At 44.8% G+C, this 21740-nt stretch overlaps 1 protein-coding gene across 3 annotated transcripts in view; it reads left to right on the top strand.

The window, feature by feature from the left end:
* Positions 1–21740, top strand: part of COQ8A (coenzyme Q8A) — a 330849-nt gene that overhangs the window by 269157 nt on the left and 39952 nt on the right. For all 3 annotated transcript variants that reach the window (XM_085613033.1, XM_085613034.1, XM_085613035.1), the window contains one exon: positions 5891–5998. In XM_085613033.1, coding sequence (XP_085469159.1) covers positions 5891–5998 — 108 coding nt within the window. The remainder of the gene's footprint in view (positions 1–5890; positions 5999–21740) is intronic.

Raw genomic sequence — 21740 nt, 5'->3', positions numbered from 1 at the left:
GGGAGGCTGGGAGGAATTGGCTGGTGGCCAGGAACCTGACTATCACGGCAACCCATCTGCCGGGAGTGCAGAATGCCCAAGCCGATGCGCTCAGCAGGCTCGTTCAAGAAAATCACGAGTGGGTGCTAAACGACGACGTGCTCGGAGACGTCTTCGCAGAGTGGGGCACTCCGGATATCGATCTGTTCGCTACGGCAGAAAACAGCAAATGCCGCGACTTCGCGTCCAGGTACTACCAACCAGGGACACTGGGGAATGCCCTATGGATTAGCTGGTTCAACAGCTTTCTCTACGCCTTTCCACCCATTCCCCTGATTCCGGCGGTGCTGATCAAGCTGTCGCAATCCAGAGCCAGGATGATCCTGATTGGTCCGGAGTGGCCGAGGCAATGGTGGTTCACCGACCTTCTTCACCGGTCTGTTCTGCCACACCGGCGCCTGCCGTGTCGGCCGGACCTTCTCACGAAGTTCGGAGGACAGATGGTTCACCCCAATCTCTCGTCCTTGAGTTTGGCAGCATGGCTCCTGAGCTAGTGCAGTATGGACACTTGAACCTACCTCAGGACTGTATGGAGATCTTGAAAGAGTCGAAGAGACCGTCTACAAGGACTTCTTACGCCTATAAGTGGAAGAGGTTCTGCTTGTGGTGCAAGGCGAAGGACATTGACCCTACATCCTGTAAAGAAGATATTTTGCCTTATTTGCTGCAGTTAGCTCAATCTGGGCTTAATTTTCAGTCTATTAAAGTTCATCTCGCAGCTTTGACTGCGTATAGAAAGGGCCCTTCCCAAACCTAATTTTTTAAAATCCCTGTGATTAAAGATTTTTTGGAGGGTTTGCGTAAGGTGTTTCCCCCTGTTAGACGACCTTCTCCACCATGGGAATTGAACGTGGTGTTGTCCAGATTGATGAGGGAGCCTTTTGAGCCTATTCATAAGGCTTCTTTGCAGCATTTGTCCTGGAAGGCTGCCTTCCTTGTGGCCATTACATCGGCCAGGAGGGTGAGTGAGATTCAGGCTATGTGTTGTCAAGAGCCGTATACTGTATTCCATGCGTCTAAAGTAGTGCTGCGTACTCATCCTAAATTTTTGCCTAAAGGGATATCTGATTTCCATGTAAATCAAATGATAACTTTGTCTACATTTTTTCAGCATCCCTCCTCTCCGGCGGAGAGGTCTCTGCATTCACTAGATGTGCGTAGGGTGTTGAAATTCTATCTAGATAAGACAAAAGACATCCGCAGGTCGGATCAACTATTTGTAAATTATGGTTCGGTAAGAACTGGTCTAGCTACCTCAAAACAGTCCATCTCCAGATGGATTGTGTCCTGTATTCAGCTTTGTTATCAGAAAGCTGATAAGACGTTAGGGGGTAAGCCTACAGCGCATTCGACTAGGGGCAAAGCAGCTACTACAGCTTTGCTTAGGAATGTTCCTATTGCTGACATTTGTAAGGCTGCCACCTGGAAGTCGGTCCATACGTTTACAAAGCATTACTGCCTGGACTCTGATGCTAGGGCAGATGCGCAGGTTGGACAGGCTTCGCTGAGGAATTTGTTTGCACAGTGATTTGTTGGTGTTTGGTCTTACTCCACCGCTGTTTGTTGGTTGGGATGGGCTTGCCATTCTATTCATAGATTATGACTATACACAGAGATCCCCTACTACAGAAGGAGTAGTTTCTTACCTGTAACTCCAGTTCTGTAGTAGGGGCATCTCTGTTATAGTCATAAGCGACCCTCCCTCCTCCCCGGTGGAGTAAACTGACAGTATCAGGCATGTTGTTGTACACCTTCAAAAAGAACTGAAAGTAACTTGCTTTGGCTGTGAATCCTGGGATACCGGGGGTCTCTGGAGAGTTTCTTAAAGGCACGGTATCCCTTTAGCAGACACATAATGACAGCCTATAGGGCTTGTCCGTTCACCCCTTCCTCTCTATTGTTTAAAGGGATTTTGGTGAAGGGAGTGTGATACAATAAAGGAACATGTCATTTAAACTTTATTTTGGCTTTTGTGTTCACTTCAGAGGAAGTGCTGGCCAGTGCAGCCATGTTGTTCTTAGGCTGTATTATTTTGTCTGTCTCTTAAGTGTCTTTGCAGGTTTGCAAATGCAGGACAGCTTAAGAGATATTTTGATTGCTCCGGGGTCCCCGCACATGGGCGGGACTATTCATAGATTATGACTATAACAGAGATACCCCTACTACAGAACTGGAGTTACAGGTAAGAAACTACTCCTTTCTCAGTACCTCTAAAACAACTGCAGAGAATATTCTGAAAACAGCAACAAGGCATGTTCTAAACCGCAAGAATAAAATGAAAACTTCTAGCTTTGTTAGAATGTCCTTAACATGCCATCTAGAACCTAACACCCTGATGTCTACTTCTATGCGCTATACTATGAGAGCATGAAAGGCAGAGCATCTTGCAGTCCAGAGTTTTCTTAGGGAAAAGAGACACACTGCATACCTTGTTGACACAAAGGCTGTCTTCATCAGCGGAGCCATGAAGACAGTGTTCCCTGTGAAGGGCAACCAGTAGCGGTCAGTCGGTCTTCTTACAGAACTTGATTTTATCAGCTTCATTCTTCAGGAGAGATTCCTCATCTGTGAAATGTGCTGACTGCTGGTGAGGCAAAATCTGGGGCAATAATCTGGGCGAAGGACATCTCCTGAAAGTTGTCATATTACAGTCTTTATATCCTAAATCTTCTCCAGTATTGGATCTTTTATAGATTCACATGCTTGGATCATTCCCCGTCGTAGAATTGGTAGTCCCACAGTACCATAATAAAGCAGTATGTATCACTATCCTAGTCTACAATAGCAAGAAAAAGTTTAACAGCCTACCTATGTTTTTAAGAAAGGACCAAACATGAACTACAACCAATCAGGCGATGGCACCCTCTTGAACACTCCTAATAGATGCGGAGTCACTCAGATTTTCTAACGCACGTCATGTGAAGGGAGTCTTCCTGAGCTCTGCTCAGTTTCTTCAGCTATTTCTTCTTTTTGGATCATCCATTACTATATTTGGTGTTTCATTTCTCTGTTCCTGGCACTAATGCCAGAGTAGCAGAAAACAAGGTAATGGACTACAAAATTTGTCTAACCTTTTCCTCAAAAACTCATATTCAGAAATATCAGGCTATTACTGAAAAAACAAACTTAAAACTGCCTCTTCTGATGAGGACAGGGAGTATTCCTTCACCTCGTCAAAGGGAGAGGTCGCACCAAGGTTCTCCAGAAGGCATGCAGAAAAGCCATAAAAAAGACTTACCATGAGTACCATGAGTCTTGATAAGGCACTTCTCACAGAGAGAGAATATGGGATGGTGGGAGGGAAAACTTCCTCAGAGGCAAACCCTACAACTCCATCTTCAGCCCTGACACTACATCCGGGAAATCCTCATAACCTGGCAATGAGGCGTCTATGGCAAAACCACAGTTAAAATTATCGTCAACCACAATTACGATGACCGCGTCGACAACCACAACAATGTAGACTATTACGGCCCCGTCTTCAATGGCCTCCTCTACGACAGAATCCTCATTGATGACAAACATTGTCAACGTCATCCTAGTAGCCTATGTCCGCCTCGTCGACTACGATCTTGATGACAATAAAAGTGACGGCGAAAGCACTGTAGTCATCAACAAGAATAAAAGACCCATAATCCAGAATAACTTAATGTCCAGAATTGAGGGGAATAATATGAGCATGTCTACAACAGTTAGCAATATATGCAGAGGCAATATGTGGAGCAATTTCACCACTTGACTCCGCCTCCAAATTCAGAGCATGCATCAGCTTCATGTCGCTCTATTACTAGACCTACAGGGCACGTTACAGGATTACTGCAAACACTTACCCGAGCTTGCAAGGTCACATCATGTCCGATATGTCCGCATCCTCCTATGCTCCTGCCCCTCAAAGAATAATCCCAGGGTCAAATATTACCATGCTTCCTGAGAACAACCTGTTTCTGACATTAGTTTAGGTATGTCGGATATAGATTATGTGCATCAAGGTTTGCGTTTGTCCTCTCCTTATGGACATTTAAGGCAAAAGGACGTCAATTCAGACTACATTATTTTGGTTATGTCTGTATGTGTTCTTACTTAAATACAACTGAATATCCCGTTTGTTCAAGTTACCAAGAAAAGAAACCGATAAAGTAGTAGGTCTGGAAATGCCTGAACAAGCAGATCGGGGGATCCAATTTCTCAGAAGCAAGAGCCTTTACACACCCAAATGGGTGTCATGCTTCATTGGGCAGCTCTTCGTAGGGCCGGTCTTGCAATGCCCAGTGGGATCCAAGCTGTATCTGTGTCATTTGTCGAAGAACTCTGCGATATCACAGTTCCTAGAAAGATGAGGTCTGGCGACAACTGTGTTAAAAGTCAGGCGGGCATGACCATGATTCTGAATAAATCGAAGAATATGGTGGTATCCATTGTCTAAGCTGAGGAAGATGGCGGCCTCCGGGAGCTATGATGGAGTCGGGGCCTACCTAAGATGGAGTCAGACCGTAGGGACTTAAGTCAGTTGGACCATTGTTTAGTGGACAAAATAAACATGAAAACCTGATGTCTTTGACCCCAAAAAATTTACTGGGCGTCGGCGATGGAAATTCTGCACACACCCATTTTTTGATGTTTGGAACCCTTTGCTCCTTGGGTGGCAGATTGGGAATAAACACTCCCCAATCTGCCCACCCCCATCTGTGGGCGGGAAACAGAAAGACTGCTGTGGTGGTTATAGAGTGGGGGTATGGACTGGGTAGACCACTCTGAATTGTTGTTTTTTTTTTTTTTTAAATAGATCCTTAGTGGGCTTTCTGCCCTGTTGGGGAATAACATTGTCCTCTTTCCAGCTTTATCTCTCCTGCTTGAATCTGGTGAAGTTGTGCCCGAGCACCAATGAAAGTAAAACCAGTCTACCCCATTAGATCCAGATTGGTTTTGCTTCCAATCAGTGTTACGTCCACAAGCTGCATGTGTCACTGATTGGGGGAAAATATATCGTTGAGGAGGTCTTGCATCCCAATATTTTCTTTTAACAGAAAATCCTTCCGGTGCGTGCACCAAGCTCCAGAAGGTCTTTCTTTTTCAGTATGCTTGACAAACTATTCACGTCAAGCTCAATTCAAAATTAGTGCACTTGACATGAACAGTTTGTCAAGCGCTCTTATGAATCAATATCAGTTGGTGAAGATTAACAAGCTGTGGTGATTGCACACTGGGGTGGTGGTACTGTGTCAACACTAGGACACTGGGTTTGCATCACAATACTGAATTCAACCAGAGATCAAAATAATTAAGGCACAGACATAAACACTTGAACATAATGAGTTGTACACTAGGGATAGAGAGAAGCACTACAAAGGGCCTAGCTCAGACACTGGAACAGGGAGAGTCAGGGAGGCAGTAGAACACATTTGCATAGAAAAGGTAAACAATAATACCAGTATCACATTGACATAGTGAATGAAAACTGGGCATGAGTGAGAGTAGGTGCATACGCTAGGAGAGGGTGTACAAGTGTACTAGGACTGAATTTTACCAACATTAGGTCAAGGGTAAACTTTACATCAAGTTAGGTCGCGCCTACGCTATAACTGGAAACCGGTAGACACCGGGACATTAGTATAGACTGAGAAGGGACAGAGGGGTTACGAACACTATGAAGGGGGGATATAAATGTCTGCTTTTCTGCAGATGTGGTGGACTGTGCAATAACGAAGTACCCCTTTGTAGCCACAAATGTTGAGTATGCTCAAAACTAGTAGAACACAGAATTAACTGACACAGCACTGTACAATACGTTTTTAATCTACACTGTCAAAGTTGCAACTTGTACTTACAATTGTTTCGTGTCTCCTCATTGTAGATATGCCACAACATCTTGGTCCTGTGTCTAAGGGAACTGTTTGAGTTTCGTTTCATGCAAACCGATCCAAACTGGTCCAACTTTTTCTATGACCCTGACCTGCACAAGGTAAGTGGTTGTTAACTCTTCCCTTAAAACGTGTGTTGTAAAGAGATTATGGTTAGTGTAAATTCTCAAAACGCCCAAGATTCTCAGTGTACCATTATCTAAGTCAAAATATACCTCTCATCCAGCGTGCATTAGTTGTGACTTCACGCATGGCATCCCAAATAACACTTAGTATCACTCTGCATTTGTAATGATATGATCTACTTTCATTGTACCCTCTGTTTGCAGAAAGTAAGCCTCCAAAACCCAGGTTGTGTCCAAGGTGGCTGCTGAAGCCAAAATGTGCCTCTTCTCCTAAACAATCGGACAGTTCAATTAAGGAATTCTGGCTTTGTGAATCTCTGCTGTTCTTTCCTTTCGAGAAGTTTTAACAACTTGACCGGTTTATTCCAAAACTGGTCATGGATATCAAGTCATCTGCTGGTGCGAAGCATTCTTTCTGGTCTTGTATTTTTTTTATTTATTTATGCTTCTTTCATATAGCACATTCAAAGGTCCTAGAGTCTCAGAGCACTTAGGAGTGAATGAACGAATGCAGAGCAACAAACCAAATGATAATAGTGGCAGTGACCAAGGCTGCTGTCTCAAAAACAGAGGTCTGTGAAAGATAGTAGTGTACCAAAATAGATAGTCACATTTTAGAAATGTTCAAATATCAGGACATTAGGACATCCGTGTGTATAGAGGTATAAGAATTCTGTTCGATCCGAGGTCAGAACAAGCCACAATACATGGAATTATCTTCCAAAAGTAATAGCATCTGTATCACTGCAAAAGCGCCAGTAACATTTTATAGGTGAGGGGAAGAGGGGGTTGGGTCAAGTACTTATTAAGAGAATGGACAGTAATAATAGTTTTAGTTCTTTTTTTAAGTGGCAATTGAAGCAGAGGTAAAGATATTAAGTGGAATGGAGTCCCAGAGTTGTGACTGCTATCAGAACAAGTGTTTCATGGTGCTTTTCTTGTTGGAGATGGGGGTTTCAAGGAGAAGAGTGTCTTGAGCTACAAATTAGACTTTGAACAGCCCTATTTACACCCACTCCCTGGCCGACAAGGTCTTCAGTTTATTGGGAAAGTAGTGTGATTGATTAGCAAGTAGACATTTGTGCACTAGACCCGCAAGCTTAAAGGTGGGTCTCCCATCTACAGGGAGCCAACTTGGAGCTGAATACCGGAGTGATATGATCAAAGTGACCACCAAAATCATGGAGGTCAAGATCCTGGGAGGAAAGGTTTTATCCCCCAATAAGTCTCCATTGGTCATTTAGCCCTGTTGGCAAGAGCGTATACGTTTGTGAAGATGGAGCTGCTACTCATGAGAAAAAAAAAGGATGCAGCACTATTAGTGGCATTGGCTTGAGAAGAGAAGTAAAAACTCACTTTTAGAAGTATTGAAATTGAGATTTTGAGTAGTCATCCAGGATAGTGTATTGTCAGTTGTTGAAGCTGCTATGGAAATATTAGCAGGAGATAAAGGTTATGGTAAAGAAGGGTATCATCAGCGTATTGATGACGGAAGATGCTCAACTCTGCTACTGTCTTTAAGGATAAGAGATTAAGGTTTAGGAGTGAAGGGACTAAAACTAAACCCTGTAGAAGTTTGAAGAAGGGCAGCCATGTAGGATGAGTCATGTCTTTTGATTAATTGGTTACAATTTAAACAAAACCAGGTCTTTGAAAATCAATGCATTCATTTTAAGTTCTTGTAAAAATCTTCTGGTCAACAATATTGATGAGCACAGACCATTCTAGAAATATCAACAAACAGGAGTCTCCATTTGCGGGAATGTATAAAGCATTTACATTTATCTGGATAGCAGTTTCAGTACTTCAACCAATTCTGAAGCCTGAAGGGAAATTGCCAAGGAGATAGTTCCCTTTTAGGAACTGTTTCAGTCGGTTGTTCAAACAGCTTTCCAACAATTTGACAAAAAGGAGGACAATGTTGGGGAGAGGAGTTGGCCTAACGGCTAGGGCGGTCGGCCTCAAATCTGGGGAACCGGGTTCGAGTCTCGGCAATGGTGCTGAATATCCTGTGATTCTGGGCAAATCACCTAATCTCCTCGTGCCTAACAAAAATGAATGTGTCCTCCTGTAATGCAACTGGTGCTATGTAAAGCGCTCTGATACCCGATACCTTCGGGTCAAGTTAGCGGAATATAAAACTCTGTAAAATAAATAAAAAGTAAAAAATTATGGTTTCTTGGACCTGCATAGGGATTCTTTGAGAGGATATGCATGCAGCCCTGCCAAGTGCCACGCAGCTCACATTGAATAACGCATTTCGGATAATTTTCCCACATTACCACAATTGCAGAGATTGTCACGCAAAAGAACAGTGTCCCGAAGTTCGATAAAACAGTGTAGTTCCAGTTTCTCGTTTATTTGGGATGGGCGCATAAAAGCTGAGCTTGTTTTTCAAAAGCCACAAGATGGCACTAGTGTACAGCGGGAGTCTCAATATATTATAATGTGGAACTATCCAGCTATCACAGAAACTCATACAAGTCAAACTAACTTCAGAGATTTGAAGACCGAAACACAAAATCACGCACACCCCTAATTAATGTAGAAAGCACCCCCTGCTCAATCTTAATATCAAACAGATGTGGCTGTCCAGCCGTAAAACGAAGCGTCTAAATACATGCCTAAACCTGGTCTAGTCTAAACTCCTGTAAAAGAAGGGCCTATTTGAGAATTTTACAGGGCGAAGATCCCCGCTGGGGACCCTCTCATATCCTGTAGTCTGCCTCGGGTCCCTCGTGGCAGAGAGCCTGGACAAACTCAATTGATCATGATTTGATTATGCCATTAATTTGATTTGATTGGTTGCCAGCCAGGGAGGCACAGGCTGGCTAAGATTGGGTATCTGTTTAATTTACTGTTTCTCTGCCGCCTCAACTGGCAACAGGTGTCCCACCTATTCTGTGGACTGTGCCATGCCATTATTAAGTGTGGGTGACATTATACTGTTCGCGAGAAAGTGTCACTCAGTCATTGAATGTCACTCATAATTACACTGAAATTATGACAATGTCACCCATAAGCAATCTGAAACCTTGGCAGCTATCTACCTGGCTTATTTTTAGCCATCCGAAAACTGAGTTAGAGTGAGGTTAGTTGTGTTTGACCAGTGAAGGATAAGGTTAGAACGCATGACATTTGCCGATTTTGATGGTAACTGTACAGCTATGTGGTTAGAAGGTTTGTAGAATATTAGAAATAACGTAAGCAAGATCAGTATGCAGTATTTCTTTGAAAAAGACCAATTGTTTGGGGATTTTCTGGCCTTAATAGGGTCAGAAGAACCTGGAGAAACATGGAAGAAAAATTTAGCTCTTTTGAAGTTATCAGAAAAAAAACTACATTCTTACCATTTCTGGTCTGGACCTGTTGTATTAAGAAGGCAAGAAGTTAGTCAGAGATTTAACAATTTAAGAGTCTGAATTTATAGGGATTGAGCTTCAAAGATGTGTGCTTCGTAAGATCATCTTCCATCCTGATGGTGCTCAGCTTTAACCATAGAGGAATCTTGTCCCATCATTCAAACTAATTGTATGTTCGAGGCATATGAGCTGCAGATTACATACTATGCATAGATCGCTATCTGGTGTTGGGACCGGATGTTTGCACTTGTATTTGTTCTGGAAAGTCTTTGAAAGTCACAAGATAGGTGACTCCACCCTAGGATGCTAGTGCGCATGGGCATCGGCTCCATCCTCAGATTGTTTTTTTCCACCATCGTGCTCGGATGTGTTTCTCGCGCTCCAGTTCGGAACCGTTACCGATTCCATTTCGACGCGCAATCCTTCACCCTTTCTACGGTATTGTCTCGCTCGCGAACTCTACTCGTCGCGTATCTCTCCATGTCGAAGTCCTCGATTCCGGTTGTCGACGAAGGCCTTCGGGCCTACCTGAGCCTTAGCATCTGGCTCATGGAAAGGACACCATTCAAAAAGTGTCCTCGATGTGGGTCGAAGTTTCCCCACACCGATCTGCATGAGGTGTGTAACCTCTGCTTGTCACTGGAGCACGAGGCCAGAGACTGTCCAGCTTGTGCCTCTTTCCACTCCAAGAAGACCATTCGGGATCGGTGAGCTCGGAGGACCATGGCTTGCTCGTCGACAGCAATCCTGGACGACATCTTCCAAGAGGGCGTCGATGTGCCGGAGAGTATTGAAGGCGGCCTTGTCAGCGCTTCCGAAGCCGATGACTCAGACATCGAAGAAATCACTCCGGCGCAGAGGGTCGTAAGTAAAGACGTCGACCCCTTACCCCCTCCATACAAAAAAGGCTTCGGTCACACCTTCGGCCCCAGGTGCACACCGACACACCGCTTCCCACGCCCTGCCCTCGGGCCCGGCAAAGAAGCCCACCAAGCCTTCAGGCGACTCTGGCTCGAGCCAGCCTACATCCGGTGCCGAAACTCAATCTTCGGCACCGAAAAAGAAACCGCCCTCCTCCTTCGTGTCAACCGCTGCTCTCGGAGCCGACCAAGATGACCAAGAAGCCACTCCCCAAGAGTTCAGACACGCACTCTTCGGAGCCGAAAAAATCATCGGGACCCAAAAAACATTCAGAGACTGTAAAACACTGGTCCAAACCCAAGGACACTCCGGAGTCGATGCCTAAAAAGTCCTCGGAACCGAAACACTCGGCGACAAAAAACCAAGATTCATCAGAAGAGCTTTTTCGACCAGATCCTGCACAAAAGACTCTGGTTAAAGACCCTAAAACTAAGCTCCAGGGAAAGACCACTGGACAAGCCTATACCTGCTCTACCACCTAAAAAGAGGGACATTGCCACGTCCCCTCTTAAGAGTCCCTTCACCTCCTCCACCCCCTTCCTCCCCCTCCACCACCTCACTCTCCTACACCGGTAGATGAAGATGACCCCTCTGACACGGGGGGGGGGGGGGGGGGGGGGGGGTGAGCGGACAATGTGCCACTAGGGGATCCCAGCCCACCTGGTTCCCCTGACCCCTGGGATGACTATAATACACCAGATGTCCCAAATCTCCCGCAAGACATCTACCCCTCGAGTCCTTCACCACCAGAGGACACCATGGGCTTTAATCGGCTCGTACAACAAGCTGCCCAGTACCACGGGGTCGACCTACACACAGACCCGTCGAGGAGGATTGTTGGACACTTTTGACACCACACAAAGGTCAACATCTACTTTACCCATTCTAAAAGGGGTTATTACGCATGCTCCTGATATATTCAAAGATCCTGTTAGGGCTCGGGTCATCAACCCTCGCATAGAAAAGAAATGCAAAGCTGCCCCTACAGACCCAGCTTACATTAAGGGCCCTGTTCCATTAGACTCCATGGTGGTATCCAATGTCAGGAAGAGAGCTAACTCTCAAACATCAGGTGACGCAGCCCCACCCGATAAAGAGTCTAAACTCTTGGATGCCTCCGGCAAGAGGACAGCCTCACAAGCGGCTAACCTATGGCACATCGCCAACACTGCCAGATATGATAGGGCACATTATGACGAGTTAGAGTCCCTACAAATATAAAATATAAAAACAAATCCAACGACCTCATACAGGAGGGTAAACTAATCACCAATACCTCCATTCGTTGCGCTCTTGATGTGGCAGATACCGCCTCCAGAGCTGTAAATACCAGTGTGCTTTTTCGTAGGCACGCTTGGCTATGCATTTCAGGCTTTGAGCCTGAGGTACAAAGTTCGATCCCGAACCAGCCATTCGACCAGCAGCACCTCTTTGGCCCTGATGTAGACTCCTCCCTGGAGAAAATGAAAAAGGACATGGACACAGCCAGGTCAATGGGAGCCTTGCAATCGCAAGCTCCCAGACGTTCTTTTCGTCGCTCCTCCTACAGAGGCAGATCCAGAGGATACTCATCAGACAACCCTTCCACCTCTTACAAGGCTTCCACCCAGTCAACCTTCACCAGAGGTTACCGGAGAGGAGGGTACAGAGGCAACAATAAAAAGGGCAGAGGCAAGACTAACCCGCTCTGCCTCCACCCCTACCCAATGACTTCCCTCTGCTTCTCCCGGACCATTCCACTCCTGTCGGGGGAAGACTACAACAGTTCCTTCCTGTCTGGAACAACATCACCACAGACAGGTGGGTGCGACAGATAGTTCAATCCGGTTACTGTCTCGAACTCCCCTCTACCCCCCCCCCCCAAACATACCACCCTAACAGCGTCCAATGTCACAAGAACATCTATCTCTGCTGAAGCAGGAGGTAATCTCCCTTCTACAAAAAAATGCAATAGAACTGGTTCCCCTGCGCCAACAAAACACGGGAGTCTACCCCCTGTATTTTCTCATACCAAAAAAGGACGGCTCTCTGAGACCTATTTTAGACCTCAGACCCTAACCCTATACATACACTCAGACCATTTCCACATGGTCACACTTCAGCAGATCCTTCCTCTTCTTTCACAAGGCGACTTCCTTGCTACCATAGATCTCAAGGACGCCTACTTCCATATTCCCATTCACGCAGCTCACAGGAAGTATCTCAGGTGTGTAGTGGACGGGCAGCACTATCAATTCAAAGTACTCCCGTTCGGAGTCACAACAGCACCAAGGGTATTCACCAAGTGCCTAGCGGTAGTAGCAGCCCACTTAAGACCGCAAATTCACGTCTTCCCATATCTCGATGACTGGCTCATAAAAGCCAGCTCATACAACCAGTGTGTACACCACACTCACACGACTATCCATCTACTCCACGACCTGGGGTTCACAGTAAACCATACCAAGTTTCATCTGCAACCGTCCCACAAACAATACCTCGGTGCCACCATAGACACCTCAAAAGCGCTAGCCTATCCCACTCCAGCCAGGATAGCAAGCATGCAGGCTCTCCTCTCCAAATTTCAACCTCAACACTCCCTTCCAGCTCGAGTGTTCATGCAACTCATAGTGATGATGGCCTCTTGCATATTTATTGTGCCTCATGCAAGACTCCAGATGCGTCCGCTACAAGAGTGCTTAGCACGCCAATGGAACCAGGCTCAAGGTCAGCTAACAGATCTGGTGTTGGTAGACAGTCGCACTCATCGCTCTCTGCAGTAGTGGAACACTAAGAACCTTTCCAAAGGGTGACCGCTCCTAGAGCCAGTTCCGCAAATTGTCATGACAGCGGACACATCGACTCTCCGGATGGGGAGCTCACCTATCACATCACACCATGCAGGGCAGATAGACACCTCAACAAAAGTTACTCCACATCAACCACCTGGAGTTACTAGCCATATTCTTAGCCTTAAAAGCATTCCAAAAGCAAATATCAGGCAAAGCTGTCTTGGTCCGCACAGACAACATGACAGCCATGTATTACATACAGAAGCAAGGCGGGACACGCTCTCTGCAGCTCTCAGCTAGCACAGAGCATATGGAGATGGGCTATACCACAGAATATATTTCTCCTTGCCCAACATGTCCCGGGAGTCCAAAATACCATCGCCGATCTGTTAAGTCGTTAACACAACAGATCCACGAGTGGGAACTTCATTCGCAAGTACTTCAGCCATTCTTTCAAATGTGGGGGCAACCACTGATAGACCTCTTCGCCACCCACGACAACGCCAAATGCCCAAGCTTTGCCGCCAGATATCCACACCCATTGTCCAAAGGCAATGTAATATGGATGAACTGGTCAGACAGATTTGCGTACGCTTTTCCACCTCTCCCACGCATTCCACTGGTGGTGCACAAACTACAGCAACATTCACGAACTCTCATTCTAGTTGCTCCAACTTGGGCCATACAACCGTGGTACACCACATTGCCGGAACTGTCAGTAGTTCCGCACCAAAAGTTACCTCTCAGCACGCCTCTTAACCCAGAACCGTGGAGAGATCAGACACCCGGACCCAGCTCAGCTCAACCTTGCGATCTGGCTCCTGAGGTCTTAGAATTTGGTTACCTTAACCTTCCTCCTGACTGTATGAACGTCATTAAAGAAGCTAGACGTCCCACCACTAGAACCTGCTATGCAGCCAAGTGGAAACATTTTGTGATATATTGCCATAACAATAACATCTATCCAACACATCATAGGTTACTTGCTACACCTCCAAAGATGCAACTTAACTTATACATCTGTCAGGCTACATCTTTCTGCCATAGCAGCATATCTACAAAATAGATGGCCTCTTTCACTTTTCAGAGTACCTGCTATAAAAGCCTTTATGGAAGGCCTCAAAAGAATAATTCCTCCCAGAGTACCACCTTCACCTGTGTGGAATTTGAACATCGTTCTCACACATCTGATGGGTCCTCCCTTTGAACCTTTACATAAATGTGAGCTTCAATTCCTCACATGGAAAGTTGCTTTCCTGGTGGCCATTACCTCTCTACGGCGAGTTAGTGAGCTACAAGCACTAACTATTCAGGAACCTTTTCTGCAAATCCATCATAATAAGGTTGTTCTCCGAACAAATCCTAAATTCCTTCCTAAAGTCATTTCTCCCTTCCATCTTAATCAGTCTGTAGAGTTGCCCGTATTTTTCTCGCAACCACACAGTCGCAGAAAGAGCTCTTCATACTTTAGATGTTAAAAGAGCATTGCTATATTACATCGAGAGAACACAACCCTTTCGTCAGACAAAACAACTTTCCGTGTCTTTCTCACCAACTCACAAAGGCAACCCCATATCAAAATTGGGGATAGATAGATGGATTGTTAAATGTATACAAATTTGCTACCACAAAGCAAAACGTACTTTAACTGTTCCTCCTAAAGCCCACTCTACATGAAAATAGGGGCTTCCATGGCATTTTTAGGGAACATTCCCTTAGATGACATCTGCAGAGCAGCTACATGGTCTACACCGCACACATTCACAACACACTATTGTGTAGATGTGCAAACAAAACAAGCTACTGTGGGCCAGGCTGTACTCGAAACACTATTTCGAACTACTGCAACAGATACTGGTGGTCGCCGCTAAGGAGGGGTACTGCTATACAATCTATGCATAGTGTGTAATCTGCAGCTCATATGCCTCGAACGGAATATGCTACTTACCAGTATGCATCTGTTCTTGGCATGTAGAGCTGCCGATCTACACACGCCCATCCACCTCCCTGGCTACCTTGATCTGTTCCAGTAAGATCTTATTTAGATACACCATACATGGGCATATTTACTGTTTCTTACTAAGCTTCATCATTTCCCTGCTGGCGAAAAACAATCTGAGGATGGAGCCCATGGGCACTAGCATCCTAGGGATGAGTCACCTATTTCGTGACTTCCAAAGACTTTGCAGGACAAACACAAGTGCAAACATCCGGGCCCAACACCAGATGGCGATCTATGCATAGTGTGTAGATCTGCAGCTCTACATGCCAAGAACAGATGCATACTGGTAAGTAGCATATTCCTTGCCGACGAAGATGTGATTATTGTTGGCGGAGTTAACTTGAATGGTTATGTTAGACAAACAGGCAATTATCACCTGGCCTATGATTAGAAATTCAAGTAAGTTTAAATGTGAGACTTTAATTCAACATTGAGATGTCTTAATGCAGGGAGAGTGGCAGAAGCCACAGCCTGACAGTGAATAGAATTTGTGTAGATCACGGTGATCCCATCTCCAGTTTTCTCAAGACATAAACTGGAGTAGTCAAGCAGAATAAGGAAAACCATGAGAGATGGGAATTCTTTCTGGAGTGGGGTTTCTGTTGGAATCATGAGTTTGAGATCTGAGCCCTCTATTGGATCAGTGATCTCAATACAGTGTTTGACTGCCGACTTGTAGTTGTCTGACACAACTTAAATGTGAAAGAAGAAATTCTCTTGGACCTATGTATTTATAATTCAATATTCACACATACCCAACCATACATACTTGTGTTATATAAACAAGGACATCCAAGTAGGGACAAAGATTTAAACCCAAAAAGACAACCACATAGCACACAAAGATAACAAGCATTTACAATGCAACGGTCTCGGCATTGTTAAAGTTAGAGCTATTGGCATTGCTCATGACATTAGGGAAGTGACGTCACGAAAGGTGGCTTGCACTATCCGTTTCATTGCCTCCCCTCGCTCACTCCGTTAGATGCGATGGCATCAGAGAAGCCAGCGTGTGAGCAGCGTTCTGAATGAGCTCCGATCTCACCCCAGAGAGGCCAAAGAGTGAATGTGTGGCTCCATTTGCTCCAGTTATCGAGCTCCCGGTAAATTAAGTGGGGGAATGCCGTCCACCCGCGTGATAGTGGTACCCCGACTCGAGCCCTCGGTGGAGCTATATGTAAAGATACATTAAAGGGCACACTGACTTCTCGGAAAGGGCAGGTAGCCAAATGTAATTAAACTGAATCTGAAATACAATTAAAACACTTGACTGCATCGAGAGTTAATGGATGCAATTGGTTGCTAACCACCGCAATGTTTCAATTTTAGTTTACTGAGGTTCACTTTAATCAAACGTTAGATTAATTCAGCAGCGCCCACACAAAACGCTCCTCAGTCCAGTGCTCACAGTGAGGCATTGGTTTTTGATATTACTTCTTACATACGCTTCGCGCCAGACTTCTGAGGATTCTAAGTGGTGCAAACAAACGATGCTGATATTACTCGAGGTTGCTACTACTGCTAACATTATAAATTGTTTGTGAATGCAGTTTTGAATAGGGTCTGGTGAACGTTCATAGTTTTATTTATTAAACTTCTGTGTATTTTGGATATGCCTCGTCTTGCCAATGTATAGATGTATCGTAAATAGCTATTAATATCACATAATACGCCACATGTTTGCATTACATCAAACAACATGACTTGTAGTTTGCCGTTTGCCTTGTTGAACAATTTGCCCTTCATATTTCACATCATTTACTGAACACTACTACATAATCACCCCGCCCCCCGCGTAATCCTGGGCATGATTCATTCCAAGTGACATGACTCAATCCTTGTGAGAGGGGCCCTGCACATGTTTCCCCATCCTCAACCCCCAGCACCTCGGTGAGGTCTCCAGGATTAATAAATGCATCAGTCAGTCTGATGAAACGTGAGGACATTCAATCCCGTGACTCGTCCGGCCTGGGAAGACGGCGAGCGGCTCTCCGTGCAGGCCGGTTGAATCAGAGCACCTTTCTTGGGGTGTTAACTCATCCTCTTTCCTTATCGGGGTTAGCCCGGTCCGGGCGGGTCTCTCGAGAGGCCTCTGGTCCAGTCCGTGAGACTGGGTTCAAGTCGTGACTGAGGTATTCCATCTGAAGCGGCCCGGACTGAGGCACGCGGACCTTTCATGGAATGGATCCGTTCGGGCACTGTTGGGATTGGCGGCCGCTGGCTCAGCAAGGATGCCGTGGGCTTTAATGTAACTAAATATGTCCTTTCGCCTCTTGGTGGGTCATAAAGGGCAGTCACGAACGGGATGCAGCTGGACATTCACACCCGCGGGCACTGGCGCCACTGCACCTGCTGCACTAGCGAGTGTTGCACCGCTGATAGGTGCTGCTGACCAACAGCTGTTCTAATGAACAGGCCTATTCATGCGGGAGGGCAGTTCTAGCGCCATCACTAGGGGGCAGCCTGTGGTAGAATCAAGACTAAGCAGTTTTGGTACAGACGCCGTGACATTCGAAAGCCTCCTAAGACACCTTGGGCCCTTGCACTTGTATGTTTTAAAGCGCTGGCTTTACCAAACACAGGTACAACGTACCATGGCTGATCAGTTATCAGTGTGCAGGCCTTTAATGCAGGCACAGTCGCCTGGTTAAGGAGCTGTCGAATAGTTGTGACTTGATTTAATTTTACCATTTTAATGTGTATGAACCCATTGTTAAAACATGGTAAGGCTCGTCAGATCCGATGCCTGCTCCCTGTGTGCATCCTAATAGTTGATAATCTTGTTCCTGGTTGCTTCTCTCCCTGGGGGTGCGGGCGGGGGCCTGCTAATGGCCGCCTGACAGGATCTGCTCTCGACGTCACACTGGTTCTGACTCATATAAGGACGCGCTTCTGCCCGGCCGCTAGCTTTCGTTTTTTTTTTTCACTTTTTGTTCAGGCGGATTCTATAGGGGCAGCTAAGGAATCATAAACCGGGGCACTGCTCTATTTATGCTAACTACTGAATTTGACTTGAAAATCGCGTCCCAGTGCGTCTTGTGGTCCACACGTTGCCGCGTGATTGATGGCTGCCAGGCCGCCCTGGCAGATTGTGCTGGGTGGAGGGGGAACAGATGCCCACTGGCTGCAGGGGCTTGGGTGACCGAAGGAGTGCATTCAGAACAAAAGCAGGTTCAGGGCAGGGCGAACGTGGGGCCCTCTTTCAGGGGATTGTCTCCAGGGGATTCCTCTGCTGCGGTCTCCCGGTGTACTGAGGTAATGTGATAAATGAACAGTCGCCATCACAGGCTCGAGCGGAGCCTCGTGTCCGCGTTGTCAGCCGTCCAAGAGGCAGCCCGTGTTTGAGAGGCGTTTATTTACAACCTTTCCAAGGCCTTCCGTTTTTTTTTTTTGTTTTGCCCCAAGATTCGCATCCCTCGCTGGCTCCGGCCTCTGTATGCTGGAGGCTTTCATTTGTGTACGCGGACTTCAGTGCCGGTAACCTCTTCACGTGAGTATTCGCCCCTCCCATCTTCTCGTCCCTTGTGTGCACTTGAAAGCAGAGGAGTCTCTTAGCCGCAGGTAGCTAGTGTAAAACAAGCCGAGGGCACCGGAAGACACCACCGCCTTTCTCCGAGGCGAAGCAGAATTGCCTCGGAGAAAGGCAGCGGCGTTTTCGGATTCGGGGGCGTGTTTTTCTTTTCTCTCCTCTTGCCATTGGCTGGAGGAGAAAATGAGAAAAGTAGCAAAAAACACGCCCCCGAATCCGAAAAGGACGGGGCCTGTTCGGAGAGACGATCCTCTTCTCCAATGGCTGGCCAGCATTCAAGAGGCCAGCCAATGGAGAAGAGGGGAGAAGAGGGGCGGGTGCAAGCCCCTCTTCTCCAAAACATTAATTTTCCGACTTCCGGTTCTGCCTTCGGCAGACCAGACGGTCCTCGACCTAAAAAAACTACAATATATACTGCAATCAAGGTTTATTAAAAAATAATATAAAAATTGTTTTACAAAGTTAATAATGACTAACAATGAATAAAATACACAAATGTATACTGAAAAGAAAAATTAAAAAATCATTGAGAGAAACAAACTTGTATGTGAAACACTTAAATTCATCAAATGGAGGTTATTGCCAACAGGAATCGAATACATAAACACCATCAGTCTATTCATTCATGTTTGTTTTTAGACATGAGGCTGTTCCTGGATATAACCCAATACAGAAGTAGGCGTCGACGCATTTCAGTGGTGAAAGATTATTGCAGTACCACCTTCATCAGGACTTAAAGAATACTTGTCTCTCTCGCAACAAATGTTAAGAATTATTTGGTACACTGCTAATCGGGCAGGAGGACTGGATGCTGATTACATCACCGATCCTGTCGCTAATGGTTTAAAAAATGCACGTGGTCAATCTAGATCCAACTGTCTACAACGTATCAATAGTTTTCGGCCTTCATAATTTTGAGAAATGCATGCGAATTTGCAGATCAAATATCCACAGGTAGTTTAAAACGAGGTTACATTAGTAATCTCCGCTGAGTATAGGGCCACGGGTTTCACACCTTGAAATGCGGTGAACACAGATAACCGTGTGTAGCTGGATCCTCTTCCTTTCGTCTCGTGTATAGAAATGAAGCCCACTTTGTTTTACAAAGTTAATAATGAATAACAATGAATAAAATACACAAATGTATACTGAAAAGAAAAATTAAAAAATCATTATGAGAGAAACAAACTTACATGTGAAACGCTTAAATTCATCAAGTGGAGGTTATTGTACACAGATAACCGCGTGTAGCTGGATCGTCTGCCTTTCGTCTCGTGTATGGAAATGAAGTCCACTTCATTTCCATACACGAGACGAAAGGCAGACGATCCAGCTACACGCGGTTTTCTGTGTTCACCGCATTTCAAGGTGTGAAACCCGTGGCCCTATTTCGGGATATACTCAGCGGAGATTACTAATGTAACCTCGTTTTAAACTACTTGTGGATATTTGATCAGCAAATTCGCATGCATTTCTCAGAATTATGAAGGCCGAAAACTATTGCTACGTTGTAGAAACAGTTGGATCTAGATTGACCACGTGCAATTTTTAAACCATTAGCGACAGGATCTGTGATGTAATCAACATCCCGTCCTCCTACACGATTAGCGGTGTAACAAATAATTAATAACATTTGTTGCGAGAGAGACAAGTATTCTTTAAGTCCTGGTGAAGGTGGTACTGCAATAATCTTTCACCACTGAAACGCGTCGACGCCTACTTCTGTATTGGGTTATATCCAGGAACAGCCTCATGTCTAAAAACAAACTTGAATGAATAGACTGATGGTGTTTATGTATTCGATTCCTGTTGGCAATAACCTCCATTTGATGAATTTAAGTGTTTCACATACAAGTTTGTTTCTCTCAATGATTTTTTAATTTTTCTTTTCAGTATACATTTGTGTATTTTATTCATTGTTAGTCATTATTAACTTTGTAAAACAATTTTTATATTATTTTTTAATAAACCTTGATTGCAGTATATATTGTAGTTTTTTTAGGTCGAGGACCGTCTGGTCTGCCGAAGGCAGAACCGGAAGTCGGAAAATTAATGTTTTGGAGAAGAGGGGCTTGCACCCGCCCCTCTTCTCCCCTCTTCTCCATTGGCTGGACTCATGTCTAAAAACGAACATGAATTAATAGACTGATGGTGCTTATGTGTTCGATTCCTGTTGGTAGCAATAACCTCCACTTGATGAATTTAAGTGTTTCACATATAAGTTTGTTTCTCTCATAATGATTTTTTTATTTTTATTTTCAGTATACATTTGTGTATTTTATTCATTGTTGGTCATTATTAACTTTGTAAAACATTTTTTATATTATTTTTTAATAAACCTTGACTGCAGTATATATTGTAGTTTTTTTTATCTTTGTGTACTATGTGGTTGTCTTTTTGGGTTTAAATCTTTGTCCCTACTTGGATGGCCTTGTTTAGATAACACAAGTATGTATAGTTGGGTATGTGTGAATATTGAATTATAAATACATAGGTCCAAGAGAATTTCTTCTTTCACATTTACCAGTGTGTGAGAAAGTGGCTCTGTATATACTGTTCCCAAATAGGTACAGGGTGTACAGATTCCACAGTCCCCAGAGGTTTGGCAGATGCTAAAGTTAGATATAACCTTTCTCTCTAAAGTGGTAGCTTGGTCGAGCAGTAAGGCAGTATCAGAGGCCAGTGTAAAGCATTTGTTGCACACACTCAGCCAGCAAATGGTCTCACACACTCAATAACTGAACTCTAGGCCAATGGTTTATATAAAAAAATATATGCTGGTTTTATTTTAGAACCAACAATAGGTATTAAAATATACTTTCTCAGAATGAGATGCTTGATATAAACACTTTTGCAATATGCAATTGACTTTTGTAGAAAGTTACAAGTGGTTGCAATAGGCAACACAATTCTAAACACAATAATGCATTGAGTTCAATGGAAGTTTCAAGTTATTTGTCACAGATTACTTTGAGGATTACTTTTGGAATTCCAGGACTGGATCCTAGATTCAGTCCTGGGTCAGTACTTGGAATCAAGTGATGAAAGTTGACTTAATTAGTGTGAGGATTTTTAGACAATATTTTGCTATTTTAAAAGTTGATACTTAGAAAATATTTCATAGAAAACAGTC

Source organism: Triturus cristatus, chromosome 6, assembly GCF_964204655.1.
Source record: "Triturus cristatus chromosome 6, aTriCri1.1, whole genome shotgun sequence".
In the NCBI taxonomy this organism is placed as follows: Eukaryota; Metazoa; Chordata; class Amphibia; order Caudata; family Salamandridae; genus Triturus; species Triturus cristatus.
The sequence above is the reverse complement of the archived record's forward strand: the minus strand, read 5'-3'. Positions and strand labels throughout refer to the sequence as shown.